Source organism: Leptodactylus fuscus, chromosome 1, assembly GCF_031893055.1.
Source record: "Leptodactylus fuscus isolate aLepFus1 chromosome 1, aLepFus1.hap2, whole genome shotgun sequence".
NCBI lineage: Eukaryota > Metazoa > Chordata > Amphibia > Anura > Leptodactylidae > Leptodactylus > Leptodactylus fuscus.
The window spans coordinates 245,550,642-245,576,782 of NC_134265.1; the positions used below are offsets into that span (position 1 = coordinate 245,550,642).

Here is a 26,141-nt window from a genome sequence, read left to right on the forward strand (position 1 = left end):
TCTGTTGGAATGTCATGACTTTGTGTTCGGAGTGATGTCCTTCTGTGTGTTTAGCTGGAGCTATGTTACCAAATGTATATTTAGCCTCCAGGCTTTCCACCATGTATATATCTCTGCTACTGGTCTTGATAGCCTGTCTTGAATCTCTAGCTTTGGGCATTTTCCCCTGTATGTTTGGCCTCTTGGCCTTCTGCTACAGACTTCTAATTTAGTATTTTAGTATGTATCTGCTACCTGTCCTCATGTCTTACCTTCAGCTCCTGTGATTATTCCAGTCACTGCTCACTGTATGTTCTGGCTTGTTATCCTTCATGGTAGGAGTAACCAGTCCTGTGCATTCTCCGTGCATGCATACAGTCTGCTCTGATTTTAGTCTATAATCACACTGTGCATTGATGTGGTGCACCATAGTCTTTGATCTGCATTATCAGCTATAATGGGGACTCGGAGGTAGTATCCAGCTGGTATACCTGCAGAGAAGTTCCTTAAAGTTGAAACTTAGGAAGGCCACTTATTCAACACCTTTAGGACTGGCTCTAAGCTAAACCAGTTGGTGACAAAGTTGGTCCCCAACCTGCTGTGACTAAGTTATTTAGGTGCTGATCGGATGCATCTGACCTGCTTTAAAGGAGTATTTTGTAAATTGTAAATTGAAGACTTTTCCTAAATATATTGTTTTAGAAATTCTTCTCTGTTCTCCTGCTATGTGACATTATTCCTCCCATTGTTTAGACAGTGTTGCTATAACCACGGACCTATAGGACAAGTGACGTCACTCACTCACTGCTCTTGCCGGCAGGACAATCGTTCAATGAATTGCAATTTGATGATAAAGCCGAGTCTGTTATCTCTTTATGTAAACACACAGATAACACTGAGTCCATTCTGTACAAGCATCTGCATATTATCTGATCTGCGTAAGTGTTCTTTGTGCAGTTCAGCAGGAGGGAGGAGGGGGGAGAGAAATAAAGGAAGTGAGAAGACTGCAGGCAGACTGCTGAAACACTGAGATGGGAAAACCCCTTTAACTTCGGGTTTTATCAAACCTTTGTTTGGAAAAAGACCTGTTTACATGACTGAGGCATAAATCATTATTTTTTTTTATAGAGATAAGTTTTCTCTTACATTTTCTTAAATTATTCTTCTAAAAGACAGTATGTTGAATTCCTTAAAATAGTCTTGCCAGTGAACAGAACAGTTGAAAATCTTAAAGGAGATGTGCACCAATTCTGATGGCTGAGCACGTTTAGCTTTGCTTATTCCAGGCTATATTCTGCAAATAAAATGTGTATAGGCTGGCATTAAGTAGCCTATAACCTGCTGACACATAGCCAGGAGAACTAATGGAAGTAATCTAAGCGTTAGGTCTTTACTTTTCTTTTACCCTATCTTTTTCCATTTCCATTTTTCAGCTTTTAATAAGATAGTTCCCCAGCACAAGCATTGCCTTTGCTGTGTAATTCTGTTTTCCTACTGTATAATACAAAGTATAATAGAACAGTATCCAAACTTTAATAACAATCATTAATGCAATACTCAGTCAGCAACTGTAGCAGTCACGTACATCCTGTAATTATTTTATATTATGTTTTGTGCTATTTTACCTGACAGGTAGAAATCGTTTACACAGCATTTTATGTGCAGCTTGGGATGAAGTTAAAATCTTAACATTCTTAGCTGTAACACTTCCAAAGCATATTTTTTTATTTTGTTACAATGGAGCAGCATTAATAATAGTGATTTCAACGACAGATATAAAGAGTAAAACTCTTTTTGCTTTGCTTATATCCTGTTGCTTTTATAGTGCCAATATATTCTGCTGCACTCTGCAAAAATTGTTATCCCTTACATAAGTCTTTGTTCCCAGTGGGACTCATGATCTCATTTTGAATACTTAGCTCCATCCTCTGTGTAGTGGCCAAGGTGAGTCACTCCAATTCAACCGCCATTCTAGTGAGTAGGATCTAAGCTGCAGAAAATCAGCTCGGCCACTACTCTTTTGCCTCCATTCCCTTTGCTTGCTCCAGCACCAGTAGCTGCTGTGAACTGTCCTAAAGATAAATCTTCAATAACTTTAACTTAGAAAATTATTGGTTTATATTACATCACATTAAAGGGGAAGATATAACAATATTGGGTGAACACGAGATTGATAATAGATGGGACCATTTGTTCTTTTTGGCTGTAAGAAGGTAACATTCTATAATTCTATATAAATGTCTCAAATATTCAGAGGTAGTTAAAAAACGTATTCTTTTATGTATGTTTAGCTTTGGCAGTCCCAACCAAAGTAATAGGTAATAGTAGTCTGCTAGTAGACTAGTAAAGAAATATTCTCAGTCTCGGAATATACAGTTTTTGAAGATTTTTCTTGGTAAATTGTATATAAAACACAATATCCCAGTTCATAAATAAGGGAGCGTTCACACTACCGTCGGTGTCCGACATGTAGTGTCCGCTCCTAGTGTCCGCTCAAAATCTGTCACGGACACTAGGAGCGGACACTAGATGTGTCCGTGGCACCTGTCATTCACTTTAATGGGCATCGGGTGCGTTCTTTTGCACTCCGTGCCCGTCCTTCCCTGTCCGCAAGAGAAGATGTCCGACTTCTCAAGCGGACAGAGGAACCCTGCATGCAGGGTTTTTCTGTCCGCTTGAGAAGTCGGACATCTTCTCTTGCGGACAGGAAAGGACGGGCACGGAGTGCAAAAGAACGCACCCGATGCCCATTCAAGTGAATGACAGGTGTCACGGACACATCTAGTGTCCGCTCCTAGTGTCCGTGACAGATTTTGAGCGGACACTAGGAGCGGACACTACATGTCGGACACCGACGGTAGTGTGAGCGCACCCTAAGGTTGAATGCAGTTGATGGTAAGAAGGTGAGGGGTGGAGAAGGGGATATATTGTAATACCTTGCGTATAAAATGCCTGGTTATAGTGATATCAGTCTAAGTAGATTATTGTGGATGGTGCATTCTAAGAGCTGACCATTTTTAGATCCAGATGTCCATTCTTGAAATTCATCATCCATAATAAAGTACTTCAAGATTAATTTGTTTCCCTGGTAGATTTGGCGCCAATACAGATCTATCCTGTTCTCTTCTTTGAATTGGTTTTCTATTCACACTAATGTACCACTGGGCTAGCCACAGGTCTGTCAGGATTTCCAGGACAAGGTGCAGCCACTGCCTATACTATCTTTTAAAGAATGCACTAAATGTGTGCCTAAGCTCCACAAGGGGAGCACCTTCCGATATAGGATTTTGTGGGTTACCTTGCAGTCCAGGACATTCAACCCTATTGCTGTGCCATTGCTCTTCTACTTTTTTTCCTGATAAGAAATGTTTGTTTTGTGTTGGATTTAAAGGGGTTTTCCCATCTCAAGGATCCTATTAATACTGGTAGCTTATGTAAGTTGAAGACTTTTCCTAAATATATTGCTTTAGAAACGCTGCTTTGTTTGCCTGCTATGTGAACTTATTCCTGCCATTGTTTACACAACGTTGCTATAGCCACGGAATTGTGAGATAGGACAAGTGACATCACTTATCTGCTGCCAGGACAATCCGTTCAGCTAATTGCAGTTTGCAGGGGGCGGGGGAGAAATACAGGAAGTGAGAAGAAGACACTGCAGGCAAAAGTTGATACAGTGAGATGGGAAACTCCCTTTAAGCAATAAACATATTAATAAAATTATATAAGAAAAGTGTGCAAACATGAAATATATGGTCATGTGTTTAGACAGAAGGGACAAGTCTCTCTGGTACATATCCCATCATCTATGCTTATCATCAGAAGATTAATCCCTTAAAATGCAACCCCACAAAAATGACCTACTGATGAAATACTTATTTAGAGTCCTAATCCTCAGTTTGGCACAAGTAATGTCTAATGCTATTTCACAGAGATTTCTAAATATATTTTATATTTAACATTTTTGCTATGTTATTTGGATTTCATGCATAAAAGCAGTATGATTTCTAAACATCAATAATTTACTTTGCAGATTGTTGACATTGGTCAACAGTGAGGAATTCATTTTTACTTGTATGCCTTGCTACAATGACAGATGAATTCAGCTGTGTAGTAAATAAGACTTATTACCGTGTGTGGTCCCTAAATACATGCTGCGTAATTTTATGTTATACGGGTCCCATTCCTGTTTAGATTATACAATGTGATGCTTCTACATCCAGAAAGAGATTTCCGTTATCACTTTGATGGAGTCCTAGTGGCAGTGATAATAAAAAAAATCTGACTATGCCTAAAATGTGTGAGGTCAGCGTGTGCTGCAATGGATGCTTTAACATCTTCTTGTCTCTCTTTCCAGGATGTGTTAAATAATTTGGGCTCTTGTGAATTGGATGAAGATGATCTCATGCTTGACCTGGAGTTTACAGAAGAGCAGCAGCTTCGGCGAGGTAAGTAGAGGAGGAAAATGGATTTCCAATAGTTATTTAGAACTGCAGTGTCATTGGGCTGCATGCACACTACAAGCCTGATTTTCAATATTGAACCAAAAGCACATTGAAAAAATAAAAAGGAACCCATCTAAGCAACTGGAAAAATAAAGTAAAATGAATAAAAATGAGTAACTATACTAGCACTAAAATAGTATGGTGGAATTGGATTTCTATTTCCCATGGATATTTGGATTTCATTTACTATGGCACTTAGCAAAAATCTTTCTATTGAGCATAGCTACTTGCGCTCTCTCTTAATCCCTACTACAACTATGCTTATATCATCTATTTAGACTGTTTGGCTAAAATTAGAGATCGCAATATTTGTTTCAAAAAATATTTGTGGGCTCACACTCCCATTTTCTTTTGGACAAAACATGTTCAACAGGAACCAGAAACGATAGTATTATTCAAAGAGGTCTGTTCAGACCCAAGAGTATAATAAGTGGAGGCCCAGGAGAGAAGCGGCAATATAATGAACACCTATACTCACCCCATCTCTCCTCTCTTGGACTCCCTCCTGGTGACTAGTAGTCACTTAGCATCCTGTTCTAGGCTCTTACAGACTTAGTCTTTGGTGGCCGCTGAGTCCCGTGATTGGGCCTCAATGGTGTGGTGGGGTGCACTGACATCACGATGCTTAAATGCAAGATTAAGGGGTGACAAGCCCCTAAAGTTTTGGGTTTGCGTCAAGCATAAAACTCTTGGAAAATTTGAGTAGAATCTGGTTCGATTTGAACTTTTCAATAGAGATGAGTGAGTATATTCGATCGAATACCTCCCCTGCATAGTTATTGTTCTAAAAAAAAGTACCAGGGAAGGTGGGAGGGGAATCAAATATTTTCCACGTGGTATTCGACTGAGTACACCAATAACTATGCGAATACTACTATTTGATCGAATAATACTAATTGATTGAATACTATTCACTCATTTCTTGCTAGAAGTATGCAAACACTTGACCATCACATGTATATGATCTTGTTGAATATACCTTATCAAAACCATGGAGATGAATGTGTTTGGGCCCCTTCTTGTAGCTGTAAGAGCTTCTACTTTTCTTGGAAGGCTTTCCACAAACTTTTGAAGCAAACAAACCATTTGTGAAATTAGACATGGATATTGGATACAATTCAATAGTTTCTTAGCCATTTAGACCTTTTATGGCAAAATTGGGTGATTTTCAATATGATCGCCTTGCAAATCTAATAAATTCAGCTTCCATTGTTTTCCTAGACCATTAAATATTTCTTCGATTAGCTAAAAATCTGAAAATTCCGCTAGATTGTTTGTCAAAGTAAAGTCACAGTAGGTGTATGCTTTTTAGAAATATGCATTCACTTTCACTTTGGGGACAATTCATAGCACATTTACATTGCTTTACTTACAATTGTTTTACTCCAAGACCACCTGCCATAGCTCAGCATCTTCGGCATTTGGTCAACAAAGAATCAGTACATGAAACGTGCATGTTATATTACAATGCAAAATGAGGAGTCACAGCTAGCAAACAACCAAGAATGAAAAATATAGTTGAAAAGTACAAATCATGAATGCATAGATCACACAGAGTTTGATCTTTACAACAAATAGGCAATGCTGGAACATGCCTGCTGTCTGAATAATCATGATCAATATGTGGAAATGTTAAAGCTAAAGGATACTTTTCACTTCATTAACCAGCAGCTGCAAAGCCAAATAATGTTCTATTATTATATTACCAAATGGTTTTTTTGTTCAATTACACATTTTGCAATCCCGCCGTACAATGCCCGAGTGTTAGTTAGATTTTCACAGTTTAGCCAGGAACTCTACTAATGTGCTTTTGTACATAAAGTGAATGGAAATAAAGTGATTTTGTTTTTTGATTGGGAAAGATTCTTTATTTTGGATATCCAAAATTGTTTTCATTGTACATTTTTATCAAATAAAATACTTTGTATATACTTAGTATATCCATTGTCTTTTGGTTATAGAAAATTATCTTTATACACATTGGGGCAGATTTATTATGCCTTGTAAGCCAGTTGTGTGTGACTTTAAAATCTGCCCTGCCTTTGTCACTTTTCCAAAAAGGTGGCCTGGAGAAGGCAGGCAGGGCCAAAGTTATCATTTATCATCATTTGTGCCCGAAATCTAGCATAACTGATGGGGGGAATGATTTTGACTGATATCTGCATTGCTGCTTAATGTTAAGGCTTACTTTTTGTGCAGACTTGGATTGGCCCACAGGGAAACAGGGAAATCCCCAGATGGGCCCTTGAGACAGAGCCATGGTGGTCCAACAGCTTACTACCCCTGCATGAGTAATACATGGCACAGTAAATTCACTATATAAATATTATATTCATTGTACAGCACCTCAAGTTGCCTGTGTGTCTATGTAACAAACTCAACAGATTATTTAACAAAATATTCAGTTTGCTTTCACGTTGGCACTTTGGGTGGATTCAGTGACATCTATACACAGATCTATAACCTCCCATCCTGAATTCCGCCATGATGACTGCTCTGTGGAGACCCCAATCATCCGTCATCTTCTAAACTAATCGCATACCTTTGACCCACTTATCTAAAGGCAAAAGCCAGACAGCAGACTACTGAATAGGCCCCCTGGACAGAAATATTCTAAATCAAGGACTAGACAGAAAACTACTACTAGAAAAAACAGTGTGTTGCCAGTTTTAAGAATTTGCAAATAGGCTCAAGTTATACCTGTAGCTCAATAGTTAGCCCTCAGAATTTTTTTACTGTTTGGCCCTGACCACCTGGGTCCGACAATGTCATGCACTGTTTGTTGTGCTGCAAGTTCAGAGCTGAGTAGGCATTCCTTTTGAAGTATATTTCATGCCCTTTCACTACCATATCCTTCTCTAGGATGTTTGTCTGTATAACCCCTATCTCTGGTTCTTACATTGCTGCACAACAAGTTATTTATGTGACTAAAAGCAGGTCAAAGGTCTCCTCAGCAATATATACAGTAAGTTTGGCACAGAGGTAGGGAAAGAAAATATAACTGCAGACTAATATGTTTGCAGTCTGGAAACATGGAGAAGTTACAGCAAACAGGTACACATAGGACAGCATAAGTGCAGTATATACAAAAAGTGATAGGAAATTTAACAAAGACTATTTGCAGAGTTGCTACACTATTTTTAGCTTTGATTCATTCAGCAAAACAAAAAATAGTAACTGACTGCTGAAGGACCCGTAGCCTTTAAGTGTTACAGCTATTTGTATTGCTACTTGGTATTGTATTGTATATGAAGCAGCTGCTTGCTAAATTCTCACTTGTCTTTAAAGGGGTTGTCCCATCTTAAGGATCCTATCTATACTGGTAGCTTACATAAATGTAAGATTTTTCCTAAATATATTGCTTTAGAAATGCTGCTTTGTTTGCCTGCTATGTGACCTTATTCTTCACATTGTTTATACAGCGTTGTTATAACCACAGACCTAATAATGATCAGAAAGTGAACTACATTACTGTACTATGCCTGTTATGAGCTTTTAGATATCTATATGTCTGTCCACGAGACGGTTGTCTGTAGAAGGGTTGCTTAGGTTATTGAGTGAGGGTGGAAAACACTGGTATTAGAACAAAGTTATTTAGTGATTCCCCTCTGGTCCTTACTTGGTTCAGTTACTGGCTGTGGCAATTCCTGTCTGTCAAAAGAGATCAGGAAGTCTAAGTAATGGATTGACTGTGGTGGATACAACTTGTTTTATTTTTAATCTTTCAGATGCGTTTGAAAAAAAAAAAAAAAAACCTTTTTAGTTTTTTGTATACATAAGGTTGGTCTAGTTAGTGATTATATATGTGTGTATATCACTGCTTTTGATAACAGAACCAGCGCATAGTCTGTTAACTTCGAAGCCAAAATCCTTCATGTCCTAAGTAGTCATTAGAAATAAGATTACTGCTTTATTCTACATAATGTTACAAATCACCCAGAGTGAACATAAAGTTATGCATGGACAAGTGCTTTATGCTATGCTAATGTGATAAGTCTACAGAGCACCAAGGCCACAAGCTACTGAGAGACCGCCAAATGAAATGAAGTCCTTTGCAATAGGACAGTGTTGTCAATTACAAATTAATTAGCTAGTTACTAAATTATTTTACATTTGATGAGCATGCAGTGCATGGAACTCATTCTGTGAATTAGGAACTCCTTCTGAGCCCTTTAATTATATGGAGTAATTCATTCTTATTAATTTTAAAGGTGAGACACACTGCTGAGCCAAGATCTGTAATGTGCAGCCTGTGACTCCCTTATGCGTGTACAGTTTACATTATATAGGGCTCAGATTGAGTCTTTCTGTGTAAGATGTTTGCTTTGCCATTGTACATCACTATAATAATAATAATAATAATAATAATACATTTTATTTATATAGCGCCAACATATTCCGCAGCGCTGTACAATTTGTAGGGTTAAAATACAGACAGATACATTACAAAGAGAATCATTTCACACAATGGGACTGAGGGCCCTGCTCGCAAGAGCTTACAATCTATGAGGTAGAGGGGGTGACACAAGAGGTAGCAGGGGCGGCATTACTTATACAGGGGTCAGACACTTCTGTAATAGAGGTGACTGTCATTACACAAACATAAAACTTTATGAGCCGTCACCAGTCGTGTCCTGTAACATGTGGATGGAGCTTGGACCTATAAAGTTATCCTGAGATGACATCATATCATGTGGGGTAATGTGGGAGCGGGGACAGAGGACGGTTAAGGGTTTACGTTAGACATTGTGATAGGCTTGTCTGAAAAGATGCGTCTTTAGTTTGCGTTTGACACTGTAGAAGTTGGCAGTTAATCTGATTGTCCGGGGTAGAGCATTCCAGAGAAGTGGTGCAGCTCGGGAGAAGTCTTGTGTACGAGCATGGGAAGTTCTGATAATAGAGGATGTAAGTGTTAGGTCATTGAGTGAGCGGAGAGCACGGGTTGGGCGGTAGACAGAGATGAGGGAGGAAATGTAGGGAGGTGCAGCATTATGGAGAGCCTTGTGGATGAGTGTGATAACTTTATATTTTATTCTATATTGAATAGGCAGCCAATGTAGCGACTGGCACAGACCAGAGGCATCACTGTAGCGTCTAGCCTGATAGATGAGCCTGGCCGCTGCATTCAGAATAGAATGTAGAGGGGAGAGTTTAGTGAGGGGAAGACCGATTAGTAAGGAGTTACAGTAGTCAAGGCGAGAATGAATCAGAGAGACAATAAGTGTCTTTAGTGTATCTCTGGTAAGGAAAGGGCGTATTCTGGAGATGTTTTTGAGGTGGAGGTGACATGAACGTGCAAGTGATTCAACATGAGGGGTGAAGGAAAGGTCTGCGTCAAACATAACCCCAAGGCAGCGGGCCTGCTGCCTAGGAGTTATAGTAAGGCCTGAGACTGCAATGGATATATCAGGGACAGATCTATTAGATGGTGGAAACAGTAGTAGTTCAGTCTTGGAGAGATTTAGTTTCAGATAGAGAGAGGACATGATATTTGAGACAGCAGAGAGACAGTCACTGGTGTTCTGTATGAGTGCAGGGGTGATGTCACGGGAAGATGTGTATAATTGGGTGTCATCAGCATAAAGATGGTACCTGAAGCCAAATCTAGCAATGGTTTGTCGAATGGGGGCTGTGTAGAGAGAGAAGAGCAGGGGAATGGAAAGCTATACGTATTAAAAAATGGTTACCTGGGAAAACCGTGGACCCCATAGACTAGAATGGGGTCGGTGTGGTTCCTTCACGAATCATGCAGAGAGAAAAGTCCTGCAGGCTTTCCTGCGGAAACCACACCGACCCCATTATAGGCTATGGGGTCCGCAGGTTTCCTTTAGGTAACCGATTTTTAATGCGTATAGTTTTCCGTTCGGGGGGTCCAAAAGTGGACTGCCTGAATGGAAACCCGAGCACAGATGTGAACCGGGCCTAAGCAGTTTGTATTGTAGAATCTGTTGATAGGTTTTCTTTAAATAGGCAAAGTTCTAAATAAAGACATCAAAAAAGAACAAGAACAGGTTAATTAGATATACAGATATATTAAGAGTTGCTAGACATACAACCAATATCAGTATATATGATGTGAATCTATTGCCTTGGAAATAAGCTTCCTGTGTGTAATATAGCCATATTAATTGGAAACAATGACCTTTCATATAGTAACGTTAGTGTGATAGTGGCATAGATAGCAGCCTGGCATTTGTCTTTATGATCACACTTTGTCTTTGTAATTATACAAGTAGGTCAAGCATAAATATATCTGTGATTTACTTACAAGGTAGATATTTGCATAGGAGGAAAGTCACATACCCACCATGTTGGCTGGTACCACATCTCTAGGTGCAATAGGAGTCGGGTTATTCCATAATCCAGAGAGAAATGGGTGTGAGAGGATCTATGATGATTCACTATATGGTATTACTATATTTACTATGAGAAGCTAACCGGTACTGACATGTCACACAATGCTCATTCTCCAGTCAGAACCCCCTCCATTACAGTCAGTATGCCGCAATGTCTATAATGAGAACAACCCCTTTAAGAGAATATTTCCCAGTCCTTTTCAGCAGAATTATTGCAGATTTAAAATGAAATGATTATCCTTAACAAGCTGTTCCTATGCAAAGCCATCATTTCAACGATTCCAGTAGAATGCATAACTAGAAGGCAGAATTTATGTACTGTACTTACACAGAAGTTCTCCTTTATATGCTTGCCTAAGAATGGAATAAAGTAGCTGTAACCCACAGCGGTCATTACTAAATTCTTTTTTTCCTTTAATAATGATTCAGTTGATGTAAAAATTGTAAAAAGTCTTGGATTTGGAAGTATCTCTTTATTTGTTTAAAAAAAGAATATGCAGAATGAATTTTGTACAATGTTTGCATTCAGTCTCTCAGTCTTACTGCCATATGCACTTCAGGCATCCATTTAATCTCTAAAACAAATATCATTTTAAACTGAATGGATTTGTTAGCGGCATTCCATTTTATTGTCTTATTATTTCATAAAAAGCACTCAAATAGACGCATTTTGATAAAACTGAAAAAAAAAAAAATCACTTATCAGAATGATCAGAGTGATGAACGTTTGACTCTGGTGAACCTGCCTGTATATATTAGTAAATAGCATCAACAGAAGTATTTGGTGTATTTGATAAAGTAATGTAACATGAAATATACACATGTAGCAAAAAAAAAATAAAAAAAAAAATCATTTGTGTGGGCAGTGCATGGCAAGCACACGGACCCCATTATAGTCTATGGAGTCTGTGTGATTTTACAGCACAGTGCTTGAAATTCCGATTGTATTCCATCTGGGGGGACTCCATGCGGACTCTAACCGGACGGAATACATATGCTACAATCATACCTCTCATTTTACTTAACTTACTCGCAAGTATCAACTGATAACAACATAATAGTTATAATAGTAATAAAAAAATGCATCCACTTACCATCCCATCAATGGCCACCTTTACTATTAATAAACTTAACATTCACTGTTTTAGAAATTGACTTTGTGTTACTCTTTTCTCCTCTGTAGTTCTTCTAAATGTGAACATATGACTTGAAATGCCTGTGGCAACTTCAGCAAATAAGCACAGTCACAGATATTTCCACTTCAGAATTCCAATAAACACTTCTGCAACAAATCCTTTTACCATATTCCCTTTTCTATGACACACATCTTAAAGTACAGCTGACAGTTATCTGAGTCTGTTCAGAGCGAGACTGATTGGAGTCTACCGAATATCACAGATGAAGAGGAACATTGAAAAAACTACCACTACTACTATATAGCCATAAAAACTTATTCTCTCCATAATACTTAATCAAATGACTTCAATCTTTAATAATCTTCTGTATTGAAATGAACAGAGGCAAGCTACTAGTCCTTGGAACCCATAAGCCTACTCCATTAATACATCTCAAAATAAATACATACTTTGGTATTAGCTAATTTTCATAGCTTTATATTCCATTAAACAAACATGACAAATACGCTAACATTAATATAAAAGTAGAAAATATTCACCTAAAGAGGGAGAGAAACACATACTCAGGGCTCAAAATGGACATTAGGAACCCTGCTATTCAAAGGATTAGTGTTGTGTAGCCATTCATTTGATTCAGTTCTAAAATACTGATCAAAACGAAGTAGAATCATGATGGGAATTGAAATAATTCTGGCACATGTATTGTGCAACATTTCTTGTAATTCATTTGGCAAAGGGTATAGTTTAGATTAAAAAGAGTATGGCTTAGTGGGAATGGACTTGACATAGCCAAAATTTCTTCTCAAAAATTGGTCTAATGTAAGCAAACCAAGTTGCAATGTAAGCAAAGTATCTAAAGATGAGCGGGAGTTCTCATCCACCTTCAGCCGCAGTAATATTATCTCCAGCACTCCTAGTGAAATGAATTGAGTACTCTGCATACTGCCTAACTACTGCATGACCACCAAGTAAATAGAGACTGTTAGCAGGATCAGCTAAACTAACCACACAGGTATGTAGGGCCCTTCATGTAGATTCAAATGGTACCTTTCATCTTCAGTTGTGATACTTCAATGCAGAGTAATAGGGCATTTTAGTATAGTCAGTTTAGGATGGCTAATCCATACTAAGATAACATGTGTTCTCTCTATTCAGAACAAATGCGTACTCACCCAAGCCAAGCAAGAATGTGTATGGGGGAAATGCAAGAGGAAAAGCTAGTGCCAAACAAGCCTTGACCGGACATTTTTCCATATGGGTACAAACAATGAACACCAATTGAAGGTGGATCAAACAAAGTCCTAACTTGAATCCTTTAGACTTGTGCCCCATTGAATCTTAGTGAAAAAACTTTTTTGATATTGTATTGTTAGAGTTCCAGGAGCAAATATAAAAAAAATTAGTAAGATCTGGGTGATAACAGAGAGCAATAGAACAGCTGCGTAAGTCTTATACAGTGCTGAGAGATAGGCCAGACACCCTTCTACAGCCGTAAGGCCAGATGGACTTGGTGGAATTTGTGGTCGGAGTTATAACCACCAGAAGCCGTACGAGAAATAAATTCTCCACTAAATTAGACCAAACCATAACCCGCAATTAACTTACTGGGCAGATCTGAAACAGGAGAATAAATGTCCAGGCAAATTGTTAGTACCAGGAGGTCACTTCAGAGGCAAAAGCAGTAGACAAAACTAATATCCAATATAAAGCCAAGGTTCAGTTTTGAGAGCTCATGTCAAAGGCAGGATCAAGAGACAAACAACCAGAAAAAAGCTAAGAGTCTGAATAAAGCAATCCAACACGTACACGATCAAGGTACAGAGCCAAACTAGGGTACTAAATTAGCAGGCACCTGATTTAGGGGGAAAGTTTTTTGGTTTTTTTTATATATGCCTCCTCAGCTGCTAATTGAACAAGCCCAGGGAACTTGTGATACAAATGACAACCTTAAAGGAATAGCAGATGAATTGAGATTCCTGACAGGTATATGTTTAAATTACATTTTCAGCCATGTAAATGTATACCCTGTTAAAAAGCCCAGCACAAGGCTGAAATAAGATGTGAGTATGGTGTTAGAGAGTAAGGGGTATGACTTAATATGTAACACCATGCATCAAAATTTTGGCAAAAAAAATTGCCGCATACTAAGCCACAATTAAAAAAATTAGAAAAGTGTTTAGAAATGCACCAAATTTATCATCTGTAAAAAAGAAGAAAAATAAAAAACAATTGAAAGATATTAAAAAAATGTGGAAGAATCTCTCCCTAAACTGGGTATACCTAAAAATTAACCTAAATTACCTAAAATTACCTAAATAAACTTTATTAAAATTGCCAATAAAATGTAAGAGCTATCCACATTAAGCTACTGAGAGTGCAAAAGTATTCAGCGAAAATGATATAACGCTACTATACCATTCACTAAGTATTACACAGGCCAATTGAAATCCCGATAACACCAATGGGGAAATGAGAAAGGGGGGGTGTCCCTCTATGTTAACTTGATAGACCAAAGCTAGTATGTTCCTACTTCGCCTGCACAAAACCTCCACTCTGATTGGTGGAGTGGTGGGGTTGAGTGTATTAAATAGGTGCTCACCTCCACTCCAACTCATGGCCATGCCTTAGTGCCATAGGGGGGAGAGCAAGGGACATTATGCTGCTCTTCAAAACTTTGTTTCGTAACTAGATTATAAGACACCGCTGTTGATTGGACTGATAGCAAGAACAGAGCTCAGAGGCTTTGAAGTCACACATAAGTGATGCATTAGATTTCCTTGTAGTCTGGAACCATCCATGCACATAGTGAAAAGAAAGTGTATGGCTTTATCATGTGACCTTAGACAACCTACTCCCTAATGCTGTATATTTGGATGTATGTACTTTCTAAAGATAGCTGTAAACAATAAAGTCATGCAAATGTGTGTACAATTGTACCTGAAGAATACATGAGTCATCTAATATTCAGCTTGCCACTAGCATTATTCCGTCAGCTTATGTGCAAAGTATTTTCTAATAGAAAATTCTTCTCTAGATGAAGAATATCCTGCTAAAGACCCCTGTTAGCCAACCCCAGCATTCTGTACTTGTATAGCTGGTAGCAATATGAGTAAAGTATTTGTGTGTAGACAAACGTCAAGAAGCCTTCTTAACACGAGGCAATTAATTCCAAGCACATGGACACACAGCGACTATTGCCTCTGGAATCTTTAATGGAAACTTTAAAGTAAGCCTGGCCGAGACTGATTCTAACAGTTATCAGCATAAGAACATAAATAAATGATCCTGCTCAAAGCGTTTTATGGGATTACTTATGACCAAATGTTTGATATTTGCTGTAGGGACAAAATAACAAAAAAAAAATCAAATATAAAACTAGTGATTGTCTATCACATAAACGAAAAATTATTTTATTTAAGAAATAGAACCAAATGCTTATCCTATATACGGCACAGACAAAGTACTAGACACAGTGGCCCGCACTAGCATGTTTTTAGAATGGAAATGTGGACGTTGTGGATCAGAAGCATCTGTCAGGGAGGATAAAATAACATAAAATACAGTTTTATGGCATATTAACATATAGCATATTGTTGGGATGAATAAAAGTAAATATTTATGGCTAGATAGACACTCTCCGGGGAGGAGGGGGTACGAATTGCAGCCTGCCAAGACTTCTGGTAGCATTGTAGTATCTTGTTGAATTGGTTTCATAACAACTTACATTAGTTAACTGACCTGGAGACTAGTTATGTCTGGGTATATCCATAGATAAATGGCTACCTTACTACTCCATCAGAGCGGGATTTGCTTTTTTTAATCGCTGTTGTTTGTAATACTTTGCAACTATTATTCAGCCTGAATTTGTAGAATCTTCTTTTGCTCTGGTTAGACAGACAGATTATAGATCTCATGAGTACAGTGTAAATAACAGCCAAATATTCCCACTGGGTTTACAGGCAGGGAATAGGTAGCACCCTGGCTGTGTGACAGTATCCTGCAGTGCATATGATTATTTCATCCCTACATGACAGTGCAAATCGCACCAAAATGTGCAATATTTGAGCTTATGAAATGTGTCAGCTCTGCTCATGTTAGAAGAATTGTGCAAAGACTCAAAAATGCTAATGTCTAGAAAAAGCATTATACGTGTCACTGAGAAAATAGTATCAGCGCAACCTTTTATCAGGAAAGGTTACTGTCATCCAACTTCTTTGGTTGATTCTCTTTTATTTAAGTTTTTCAGTATATGAAATATTTGACTGATACATATGACTTGGACATCTGAGTGCTTTATATTGCAGTGATCATGGAGAGGAGTTACGTTACATATCAGTGATGGTTTTATACATCTAAATAGGACTTGGAAAGTTCCAGCTTGTGTGGCAGAGACAAATCTATTCACATGTACTAAAGGGGAAAGGATCTTTAGGCTAAAGCCCCACGTTGCGGAAACACAGCTTTTTTTATTGCAGATTTTGTAGCGTTTTTTTGAGCCAAAGCCAGGAGTGCACTGGCAGCCAGTCGTGGCATTCCGCTCTGGATCAGGCTCAAATGAATGGGTCTAGTCAGGAGGGAGTCTTGCGCCGCGGATTCAGCCACGGAATCTGTGTCAAGATAGGGCAGCTGGTTTCTTTTTTCCGCGAGCGAGAAAAAAACACTAGCGAAAAAAAGAAGTGAACAGTTCCCATTGAAGTCATTGGGAGGCGTTTTTTGGAAGCAGATTCTGAGGCAGATTCTGGTCCAAAAAACCCTGTGTGAACTAGCCCTAAGAATTACCTATATATTTCCCATTCATTTTGTAGCCATTCTTGGCTTTGGCTCAAAAAACTGTAGCAAAATCTGCAACAAAAAAAGCTGCATTTCCGCAACGTGGGACCTTAGCCTTAGGCCCCGTTCACACGGGGCATGGGATGATGTATTCTGGTCCTGATTTTGATGCAGGAAGCCTCTGACAGTCGCGGCTTCCTGCTCTGGAGTAGGCTCAAATGAATGGACCTAGTCCGGAGCTCCCTGAGGACGCCACAGCTGTATCAGCTACAGAATCCGCCTGAAGAAAGGGCAGCTCGCTTCTTCTTTCTGTTAGCGGGAACAAACCACTACCAGAAAAAAGAACGCTAGCGGTCTACATAGACCTCTATTGTGAAGGGGTGGGTTTTGAGGAGGATTCAGTGCCAAAGTCTGAACGAGCCCTAAGACAGTAATTTTTGCAACAAATTTAGCATGTGTCAAGATTCAAATCGCAAATATTAAGATTTCATTTGCTACAGTGTGTCTTTGTACCAAATTATTACTCTTTTGTGTAAATATAACCCAAAAAATTTGAGATTTCCCAGCCAGGTATTTCTGCTTTTTGCTGCAGTATTTGTCACTTTTTTCTTTTTTCTCACATTTTTTTTTCTCTAATTTTTTTTTATATGTAAACCCAGTGCTAATGCAGCTTTAAGAGTTTAGGCTTAGTCATATCTGACAGTCTTGTCGCTAGGGATACATTACCATCAAACACAGGTTTTTCAGCGAGGATAAAAGGCTGCTAGCAACCATTTTGTATAGCTTGCATATAAAACTCTCTGATGCCTGGTGCTTCTTTATTTCATTTTCTGTCCTTGAGAATAGGCAGACAGTGCTTTTGTCTGTTGCACAAATAAGGTCAAAACACAAATATTTCATTCAGACAGCAATATTAAAACCTTTAACTGGAAATGCAATGCATTGATAAATGAGTAAGTGTTCCAAAAGATCCATCTGCTACATTAATAATGAAGGGAATGATTGTAGGGATTAAAAACTAGATATATAAATGCAGATAATGTGATAGCTAACAATGAAGTTTGTTGCTAAAACATGACCTCCTAATGTATGAGTGTTGCTGAAAACTGACAAGGGTGATATTGTCCATGTAGTTTCGCATTATCCTGAGTGACCTCAAAACAATAAAAATAATACAAGAACTAACCCAAACTAATAATCTCTCCGACAGTACCTCTAGTCTGGTTCCATATGGCATCCTGCGGCACATTTGCCCACAGATACTGAGGTTGGTCCTGTAGATTCTGCACACTCGTAGGTTACTGAAGCTGGCGTCCAAGCTGTTCCCCAAAAATACTTGATTGTTGATAAACCAGAAAAGCGAAAGCGGTCTAATATTCTGGCAGAGACTTTGTTGGCCAGGTTCACACTGGAGCCTAAGAATCCGGTCCAAAAAACGGCTAGCCGTGACTGGATGCCGGTGCAGTGCATATAGTGCACCGGCATCCAGTCGTGGTATTCCGCTCCAGGTTAGGCCCAAATGAATGGGCCTAGTCAGGAGGGAGTGTCGCGAGGCGGACGTCCGCAGCTGATTCAGCTGTGAAATCCACCTGAAGAAAGGGCATGTCGCTTTTTTTTCCATGAGCGGGAACAAACCACTCGTGGAAAAAAGAAATGACCAATGGGAAGCGTTTTTTTGAGCCGGATATTGACACGGATTCCACGTTAAAATCCTGGCCAAAAAACTCCAGTGTGAACCCATCCCTACTGTGTTTTGGTGAGCATTATGCTACTGAAACATGCCAGTAAGAAGCCATGTGCAGTTAGTGTCCCTTGTATCACTACTGAAATATGAAAAAAAACAAAAAAACTTTTCAGGTCTTCAGTAGGTGATACCTTTTTTAATGGCTAACTCATAATGATGACAGAATATGACGTTTCGAAGCTTCCTCTGAGCTCCTTCTTCAGATATATCTGAGAGATATATCTGAGAAGACAGATATATCTGAGAGAAATATCTGAAGAAGGAGCTCAGAGGAAGCTTCGAAACGTCATATTCTGTCATCATTATGAGTTAGCCATTAAAAAAGGTATCACCTACTGAAGACCTGAAAAGTTTTTTTGTTTTTTTTTCATATTTCATAACCACTGGCTAACACGGTACCAAAACAAACATTTTCCTTGTATCACTACTGGCAGTGATTGTTGCAGGAGATGATTCTCTGGGTCATCACACCAGGCAGTGTGTTGTTCTACATCAAATGCTGGATTGGAGCGCTCACCACAAGGTCTTCATACTAGAAACCAACTTTTTGTCGGGTCCCAAGCAGAACCTGGACTCATTACTAAAGATGATAATATGGTCTGACACTGTGGACATCCATGATCAGCTGTTTGAAGAGGCCACAATATTCAGTCATGCTCGATACACTATATAGCAACTATTCTTTGCATTGTCTCTAAGTCCAATTTACTTGTATGGGACTGAGCTGCAAACAGAGTATGTGACCAATGAACGTGATGTCACTGGTCTTTAAAGTGGAGGCAGCACTTAAAACAGCTGATCAGTGGGGGTGCTGGATTGGTATTGATGGCCTCTAAAGGGACAGTCCTTAAGCAAATGTAAGTGCTGCGGAATATAATGGCACTATATTAAGTAAACAAAATAAGAAATTACATATACATTCACTGGAACTGTGTATTGACCCTGTTGATTTGACAAAAACAGAGAAAGTTAGTAATGGTGTAGCAGCAAAGAGCAGTTGGAAGTTAAATGAGGTAGATCAATTTTGAAGCACCATGATACAACATGCCTGCACTTCGGAGAGTGGAACACAGACTGGGGTAAACTGCCAAACCAAACTCATTTTGGCACTCAGGTACTCCTAGGGTTGGATCTTGCATCCCCCCACACTGTGCTATGATGTTGCCACAAAATGGGCTCTGCTTAAAACACTGTCTATGGCAAAAGCTTAGTCAAACAAAAAAATAAGTTTTCCTCCATGAAAACCTATGAGAGAAAAGTAGTTAAACACATATCACACCGCATGTGTCTGGAAAATTATACACACTGTGAGAAGGTGACAGGCAGTGGGAAGTTGCTATATCTCCCCTTTGATTCCTCACCTATGTATAGTGATCATCAGTCCAGGTATACAGTATACCTCAGTCCAGGGTTGAGGGTTTAGTTTGTTACTGGGCCATAAAAGATGCAAAGCCTGCACTTCTAAGCAGACCCTGGGAGAGACAGATTGTCTGTGCAGTGTGATGAGAAAAACTTGTTATTGTCTATGTTTTGTTTTCCTCAGTGGCTAGTAGTAAGCCACTTGTATAGTGAGGGAAGTTCTGTTTAGTTAGAGCTCAGACGAGCAGGTTTGTGTTATATTTTTGCCTGAAATTAAGGCGGTATTTTATCTGTTTATTTTTTTTAAATAAAAACACAGGGTCAAAACCCTGTTATACCAGATGCTGTGTCCCCTTCTCTGGCTGTTTGGGTCCATTCTGCTGTTCCTATCAGGCTAATTTTCAACAACACATATAAATAACATTAAATGCAATTCACGGCAGAATCCCTGCGGAAACCGTGAAGTGTGGTCTCACATAGATTATACCCATTGTATGAGGCTAAGCACAAGTGCAGAGCTGCACGAGAAACTCAAGACTTAGCTTTGGCTTTTTACTGCAACTTACACAGAGGATTGTAAGGGGAAAAACCTTCTGGATTCTCTCCAAAAGGTGCTGCGCGAACATAGCTGAAGTCAGAAAACACTTAAATATGTTTGGTGTTTATAAAGTAAAGATTAATATTATGGGCCAGATTTACTAATCCTACTGTATCTATTTACATAGTGAGCAGGTGCATGTGCCATAGACCTACCAATCACCACTAGAAAAGTACAGATCCTGCGGGATGGTGGTGAAAGATATAACAGCCAGCAGCAGGACTTAGGGTAGTTTTACTTCACTAGAGAAGCTAGCATGCGAAATGCAAGTTGGCAAGGACCAGACACCTAAATACATGAGTATGGCTTATGTGATTATGGGAAGGGGGAAGAGATTAGAGACTATGGAGAATACAGTTGTGTCTCATGGGGCCCAAATGGACTGGAAATTCTCCATCATATTATTCAATGCAGCCGTGAGAAACTCCAAGCTCTTTACGTCCTTAACATGAGCCAGTAGGGTAGGGCCTATAGGGGGTTAGGTACTCCTCCAATGCAGGGGTATGAGGGTATATTTTATATTTTTAATATTGTAAATAATAAATAGGATATAACTGCAATGTACAAATATGAATAGAGCGTTCAAACAATATTTCAATAATATCAATGAGCCCAGTACCAGACCTACCTGTCTGCAGATAGATCTATCTATCTATCTATCTATCTATCTATCTATCTATCTATCTATCTATCTATCTATCTATCATTTTGCCCTGTGCTTTTCTTTACCGGCCGTGTCATATTTTTAACATAACTCCATTTCTACTGTACAATAGATTTGCACCATAACATTTTACCAAGTTCCTTCTTTGTGATCATAAAGGGAGGAATTATATGCAGTTTATGCTGAATTTCTTATTCACAGTTTGTCATTGCACCCTGGAGTGGAACAAAACCGTAGCAGTTTACAAGAGTTTGATGACAGTCTGACTGCAGGCTGGCAGGTATCTTGGTTCAAAGGAGCAGAACCGAGGACAGTTTTCTTATTAAATAACATTATAATTTCTTTGGATTTATATGTCAGCATTTTATTTACTGCGACTCAACTTACAATAAGTCTTTTAAGTAGCTAAATGTACACTAAAAGACATATACAGTGCAATAAAGATAGCGTATATAGAATTTAGTAATGAACAATGAAGGAATGAATGATTAATAGGCCAGAACTATAAGGTACTAAAATAGTTTGTTTTCATACTAAAGAATAGAGAAAGCAATAAAGAAAATGCTTTTACTATTGTCTAATGAGCCTAATGAATGATTTTCCGCTATCCTTTCTGCATTACCAGCAAAGAATAGTAGATCTATTATTGTATGATCACTTTACCCACCTATAGTTCCAGGTCATATAGTGATGGCCAATCCAAACTTATTGCTGGCAAACTTTTCTAGAGCATTTTATTCTGGAGCAATATATAATATACTGGTATAATTTTATACTATTATCTTTATTAGATTCCACACCAGTAAAATATAGGAGTTCGTAGCAAGCTGATAAATGTATTAAAAGTACTTTAAAGTGACAACATAATAGATAGTCATAGAGATATGTTCTCAGTATTCTTAAGTCAGAAACAACTTTCCATTGAGGACATTCATATTTATGCAGAGACCTTTTCTTCAGTTTGATACTATGACACCGAACAAGCTCCGAACTCATGGCCTTGATTTTTGCATAAGGCCTTAAGGTAGAGGTATTACTTAAAGGGGTGATCCACGTTCTACTAAGAATGGGCTAATCTTACATTGCAGTCTATGGGACAGCGCTGCAGTATCTAATGCTGCTTCTACAGTTTGTACGGAGTTATCAGTGTGTGACTACCGGTAGCAGATGATCTGCGCAGGTTCTCGCTATCACACACTTGCAGATCTAATATAGATGGCCTGTCCTAATGATCCCTGTCATTTATTTACACTTTTCTAATATACATGTATTTATGGTTTTGCTGCACACTTCTTTCTATTATCAGTGTAATAGTCTGTGTATGTGAAAATAAATGCATCCAAGAGCTGAACCAGACTAAACATGGTGTCAGTCATGCGACCCTCACAAATATGACCCCTGACATTCAGTTAATTGTTCAGTAGACAGGTCATAGTAGTATAATGAGGCACAGAACACATACAGAATTACAACGGCATCACTTCATCATCATGTCTGTGGAGAAGAAAATCTTTTTTTCTTCTTCCTTTGACCTCCGCTGTTTGGTTGTTTTGTAGAATCCATCAGAGAAGTGTCTACATTAATATAATAAATGTATGTGAGCAGAATTGTAAATGTATGACTATTAGAAACATTTTAAAGAAAAATCAAATAAAAAAAAAATCAACAACATAATACCTCTTGAGGTAAGGCCTCATTCACATCATTCACAGCGTCGGTAATATTCAGCATGGGGACCCCCCACCCAAACGGGACTACTGAACACATTTGCAAGTGATCCCCATAGCCTATAATGGGCTCCGTGTGCTTGCCGCGAGTTTCCACAGGGAACATACGGACAGGAAAGTACTTCACAATCTACTTTCCTATCCGCATGATTCGTGCGGATATCTTACAGCAAGCACATGGACACCATTATAGTCTATGGGGTCTGTGTGCTTTCATTGCACACGGCTTGCAAATGCATTCAGTAGTCAGGAAAATGCATCTGGCCCTGAACCACAAATTGGCCCAGTACGGAAATGGTTAAATTGACCACAGCATCTAAAGGGCAGCCGCTTCTAACAATGGAGGAGACTGCACTGTTCTGATGCGATTGATGTAAAAAGCACTTTAGTGACCGACCTAGAAAGTCTGTACTTCAGTCACTAATGGGTTAAAAGATGTCAACACTTTTACTGTTCCCCACACAATAAGTAGCAGTTAGAGAAATTATCATCAATTCACCACCTCTATCCTAAAAAGACTTAATTTCGAACCTTATCTTGGTTCTGTCTAAGCCAATTTTCATAATCAACTAAACCTTTTAGAGGTCACATTTTTGGTTGCATTCTAGACTTTCCTGATCATATGAAAGCTAGAGACAATATATTTTATTCTCATTGTAATTTTTTTTTTTAACAAAAAATGTTCCATGTTCAGGAAAACAAAATCTTGTTCATTATTAATTCAATTGATTTCCCACAATACACCACAGGCTTTAAAAAAAAATCATCTTGATACTAGAGGTTCTTTCCTTAACCTCAAATATTAAGGAAATGCTATAGAATTAGGAGGGAATGGGGCAACACGGTGGCTCAGTGGTTAGCATTGCAGTGCTGGAGTCCTGGGTTCAAGTCCCGCCAGGAACAATATCTGTAAGGAGTTTGCTTGTTCTCCCCATGTTTGTGAGGATTTCCTTCCATACTCCAAAGACATACTGATAGGAAAAAAAAAGTTAATTATAATCCCTATATGGATAAAATTAAATAAAAAAAAATAAAAATGAATTCGGAGTAAACACAGATAATCACCATCAAAGTAATATAATGACAATAATAATATCAACAATCCTAACACAGTGCAGCTATTCTGGAAAGATCTGGGATATAGGTCATTTATCTGTATTTGAGAATGCACAGAGACCTAATAAGATGAGCCAAAGGCTAGATATAAAAAAAAAGTGACAGTGTTGAAATATGTTCACACCTTCCAAGACTGTGAAAAACACACTGATGTTATCATTAAATCATTAAAGAGCGGTAAACATTGTTTCGTGACCTTTAGTAGAAACCTATTTAAGATGATACATTGCTGAAGTTAAACTGAAAAAATGTTGCAAAAAAGTAGGTAAGGTAAACTAGAATTAAATAATGGTACAAAGAGGTTTATCTATCTCACTTCATAAGGACAAGTAAAGCATTGCTGGTCAGAATATATACAGGAGAGCTGTCAATAGGCTTTCTGTCAACCAGGGCAAAGATTCAGTCATACATGGTATCTAAGTACATAAAAGTAATTTGTTGGTGCCCTCTGGCAATCAGCACTTGGGGCACATGCAGCAGTTAATGCCCCCACTCCTTCATCTGCTACACCCATGACTAAAGGTCTGTCAAAGGTTTTACTAATCAAAATTGTGTGTGAGGTAGAAAAAAAGCAAAGCAGCACTCATAGCAATACAAACCATCTTCATGCTTTATTTGTGACAAACACGATATTGCAATATGCCAATAAAAACAAATTTGTGGGCAAGGGCCAGCGCCGCACCTCTAATGAGGCGAGGTGAGGCGACTGCCTTCGGGCGGAGGGGGCGGCAGCACGGGCGATTTTTTTATTTATTTTTTTAACTCTTTTTTTCTCTATACTAACACAGTAGAAGGGCTGCTCTTAAAACAACCCGAACGGCTCCTCTCCTGCACTGACCTCTGTGTCTCAGCGCAGGTGGCTTCATCACGGCGCCTATGCTGAGACGCAGATGTCTTACTGCTGGTAGAAGAGGAGGGAGTAGCAGCAAGGTCGGTAAGTAAAATGACTTTTTTTGTTTTATAATAGGCAGCTACCTGCTGGAGTATCCCCAGCAGGTAGCGGCCTATTTACCAACCTCCCCGGACCTGTTCACTGCCATCCCCACTTCCCCTTGTACTATAGGCCGCGGAGGCCGGCAGTGAATAGGCCCGGGCCCAGGCCACGATCCACTACCACTATTATTATACACGAGGGTCTTTTCAGACCCCCGAGTATAATAATTGGAGCCACAGGGGAGATGAGGGAACATAATAAACATTGTTACTCACCTCTCCGGGATCTGATGTTAATCCTAGCAGGTTTCAGGCCTATGTGGTAATATCCCAGACATCACGTGGTCTGTTACATTACCATATATGCCCGAAGCTAGGATTAACATCGGATCCCGGAGAGGTGAGTAACACTGTTTATTATGTTCCCTCATCTCCCCTGGGGCTCTGATTATTATACTTGGCCGTCTTTTGAACATCCGCCTCAGGCAGCAGAGAGGCTAGGTTCACCACTGGCAAGAGCCGTTTCCTGTTTCCACGCTTCTTCCAACCCTTAGCTGTACACAACATAACACAGCTATCTTCCCTATGTCCTCACTCCAGGATACTTATGGGCGTAATCATGTCACGTGAACGTTGCTGCATTTTACGTATCCAAGGCAATACATCAGTCGGATCCCCATCCTTTCATCCCCTGCTAAAAATGTTCTTTTATCCGAATATAGAGACATCTTATATTCTTCCCTATATAAAACCGTCTACAGCGACAGACTATCGAATAAACTATGATTTACAGTTTATAAGCTGATATACCTCCAGAACTGATAAGATTTATTTTGCAAATTGGCACAGCAGTAATAACTGCACCAACATTTAAAATTACTTTTTGGAACATTTTTATTGAGCCAAGTGTGTTCCTTATTATTCGTCAAATGGGTTTTCACTAAAATATCTTTAAGTGATTTACTACATCCAAAAGCTATTACTGGCTGGCGTGTAGCTATTACATTAAGATGGGGTTCCACTCTATCATGTACCAATTGCCTCAGATTATACTTCTTATTTTCTCTGCCATCGGATTACATTTCTTTCCTGTTTGGCCCATTCAATGTTCTTGTTGTCATTCTTAGCTGTTGTGACTCATGCCCTACCCAAAACCTTACTAGGGTATCCTCTATTGATGAAAAGTGGTTCACATTGGAAAAGTTCTCTCTCATTATTGATTCTTTCCATTCTCAAAAATTGGCTGTATGGAATTAA

The 26,141-nt window shown here is 38.9% G+C and overlaps 1 protein-coding gene across 2 annotated transcripts in view; it reads left to right on the forward strand.

Moving 5' to 3' along the window:
- CCSER1 (coiled-coil serine rich protein 1) overlaps positions 1-26,141 on the forward strand; it is a 646,501-nt gene that overhangs the window by 188,927 nt on the left and 431,433 nt on the right. For both annotated transcript variants that reach the window (XM_075285086.1, XM_075285095.1), the window contains exon 4: positions 4,334-4,424. In XM_075285086.1, the coding sequence (XP_075141187.1) occupies positions 4,334-4,424 (91 nt within the window). The remainder of the gene's footprint in view (positions 1-4,333; positions 4,425-26,141) is intronic.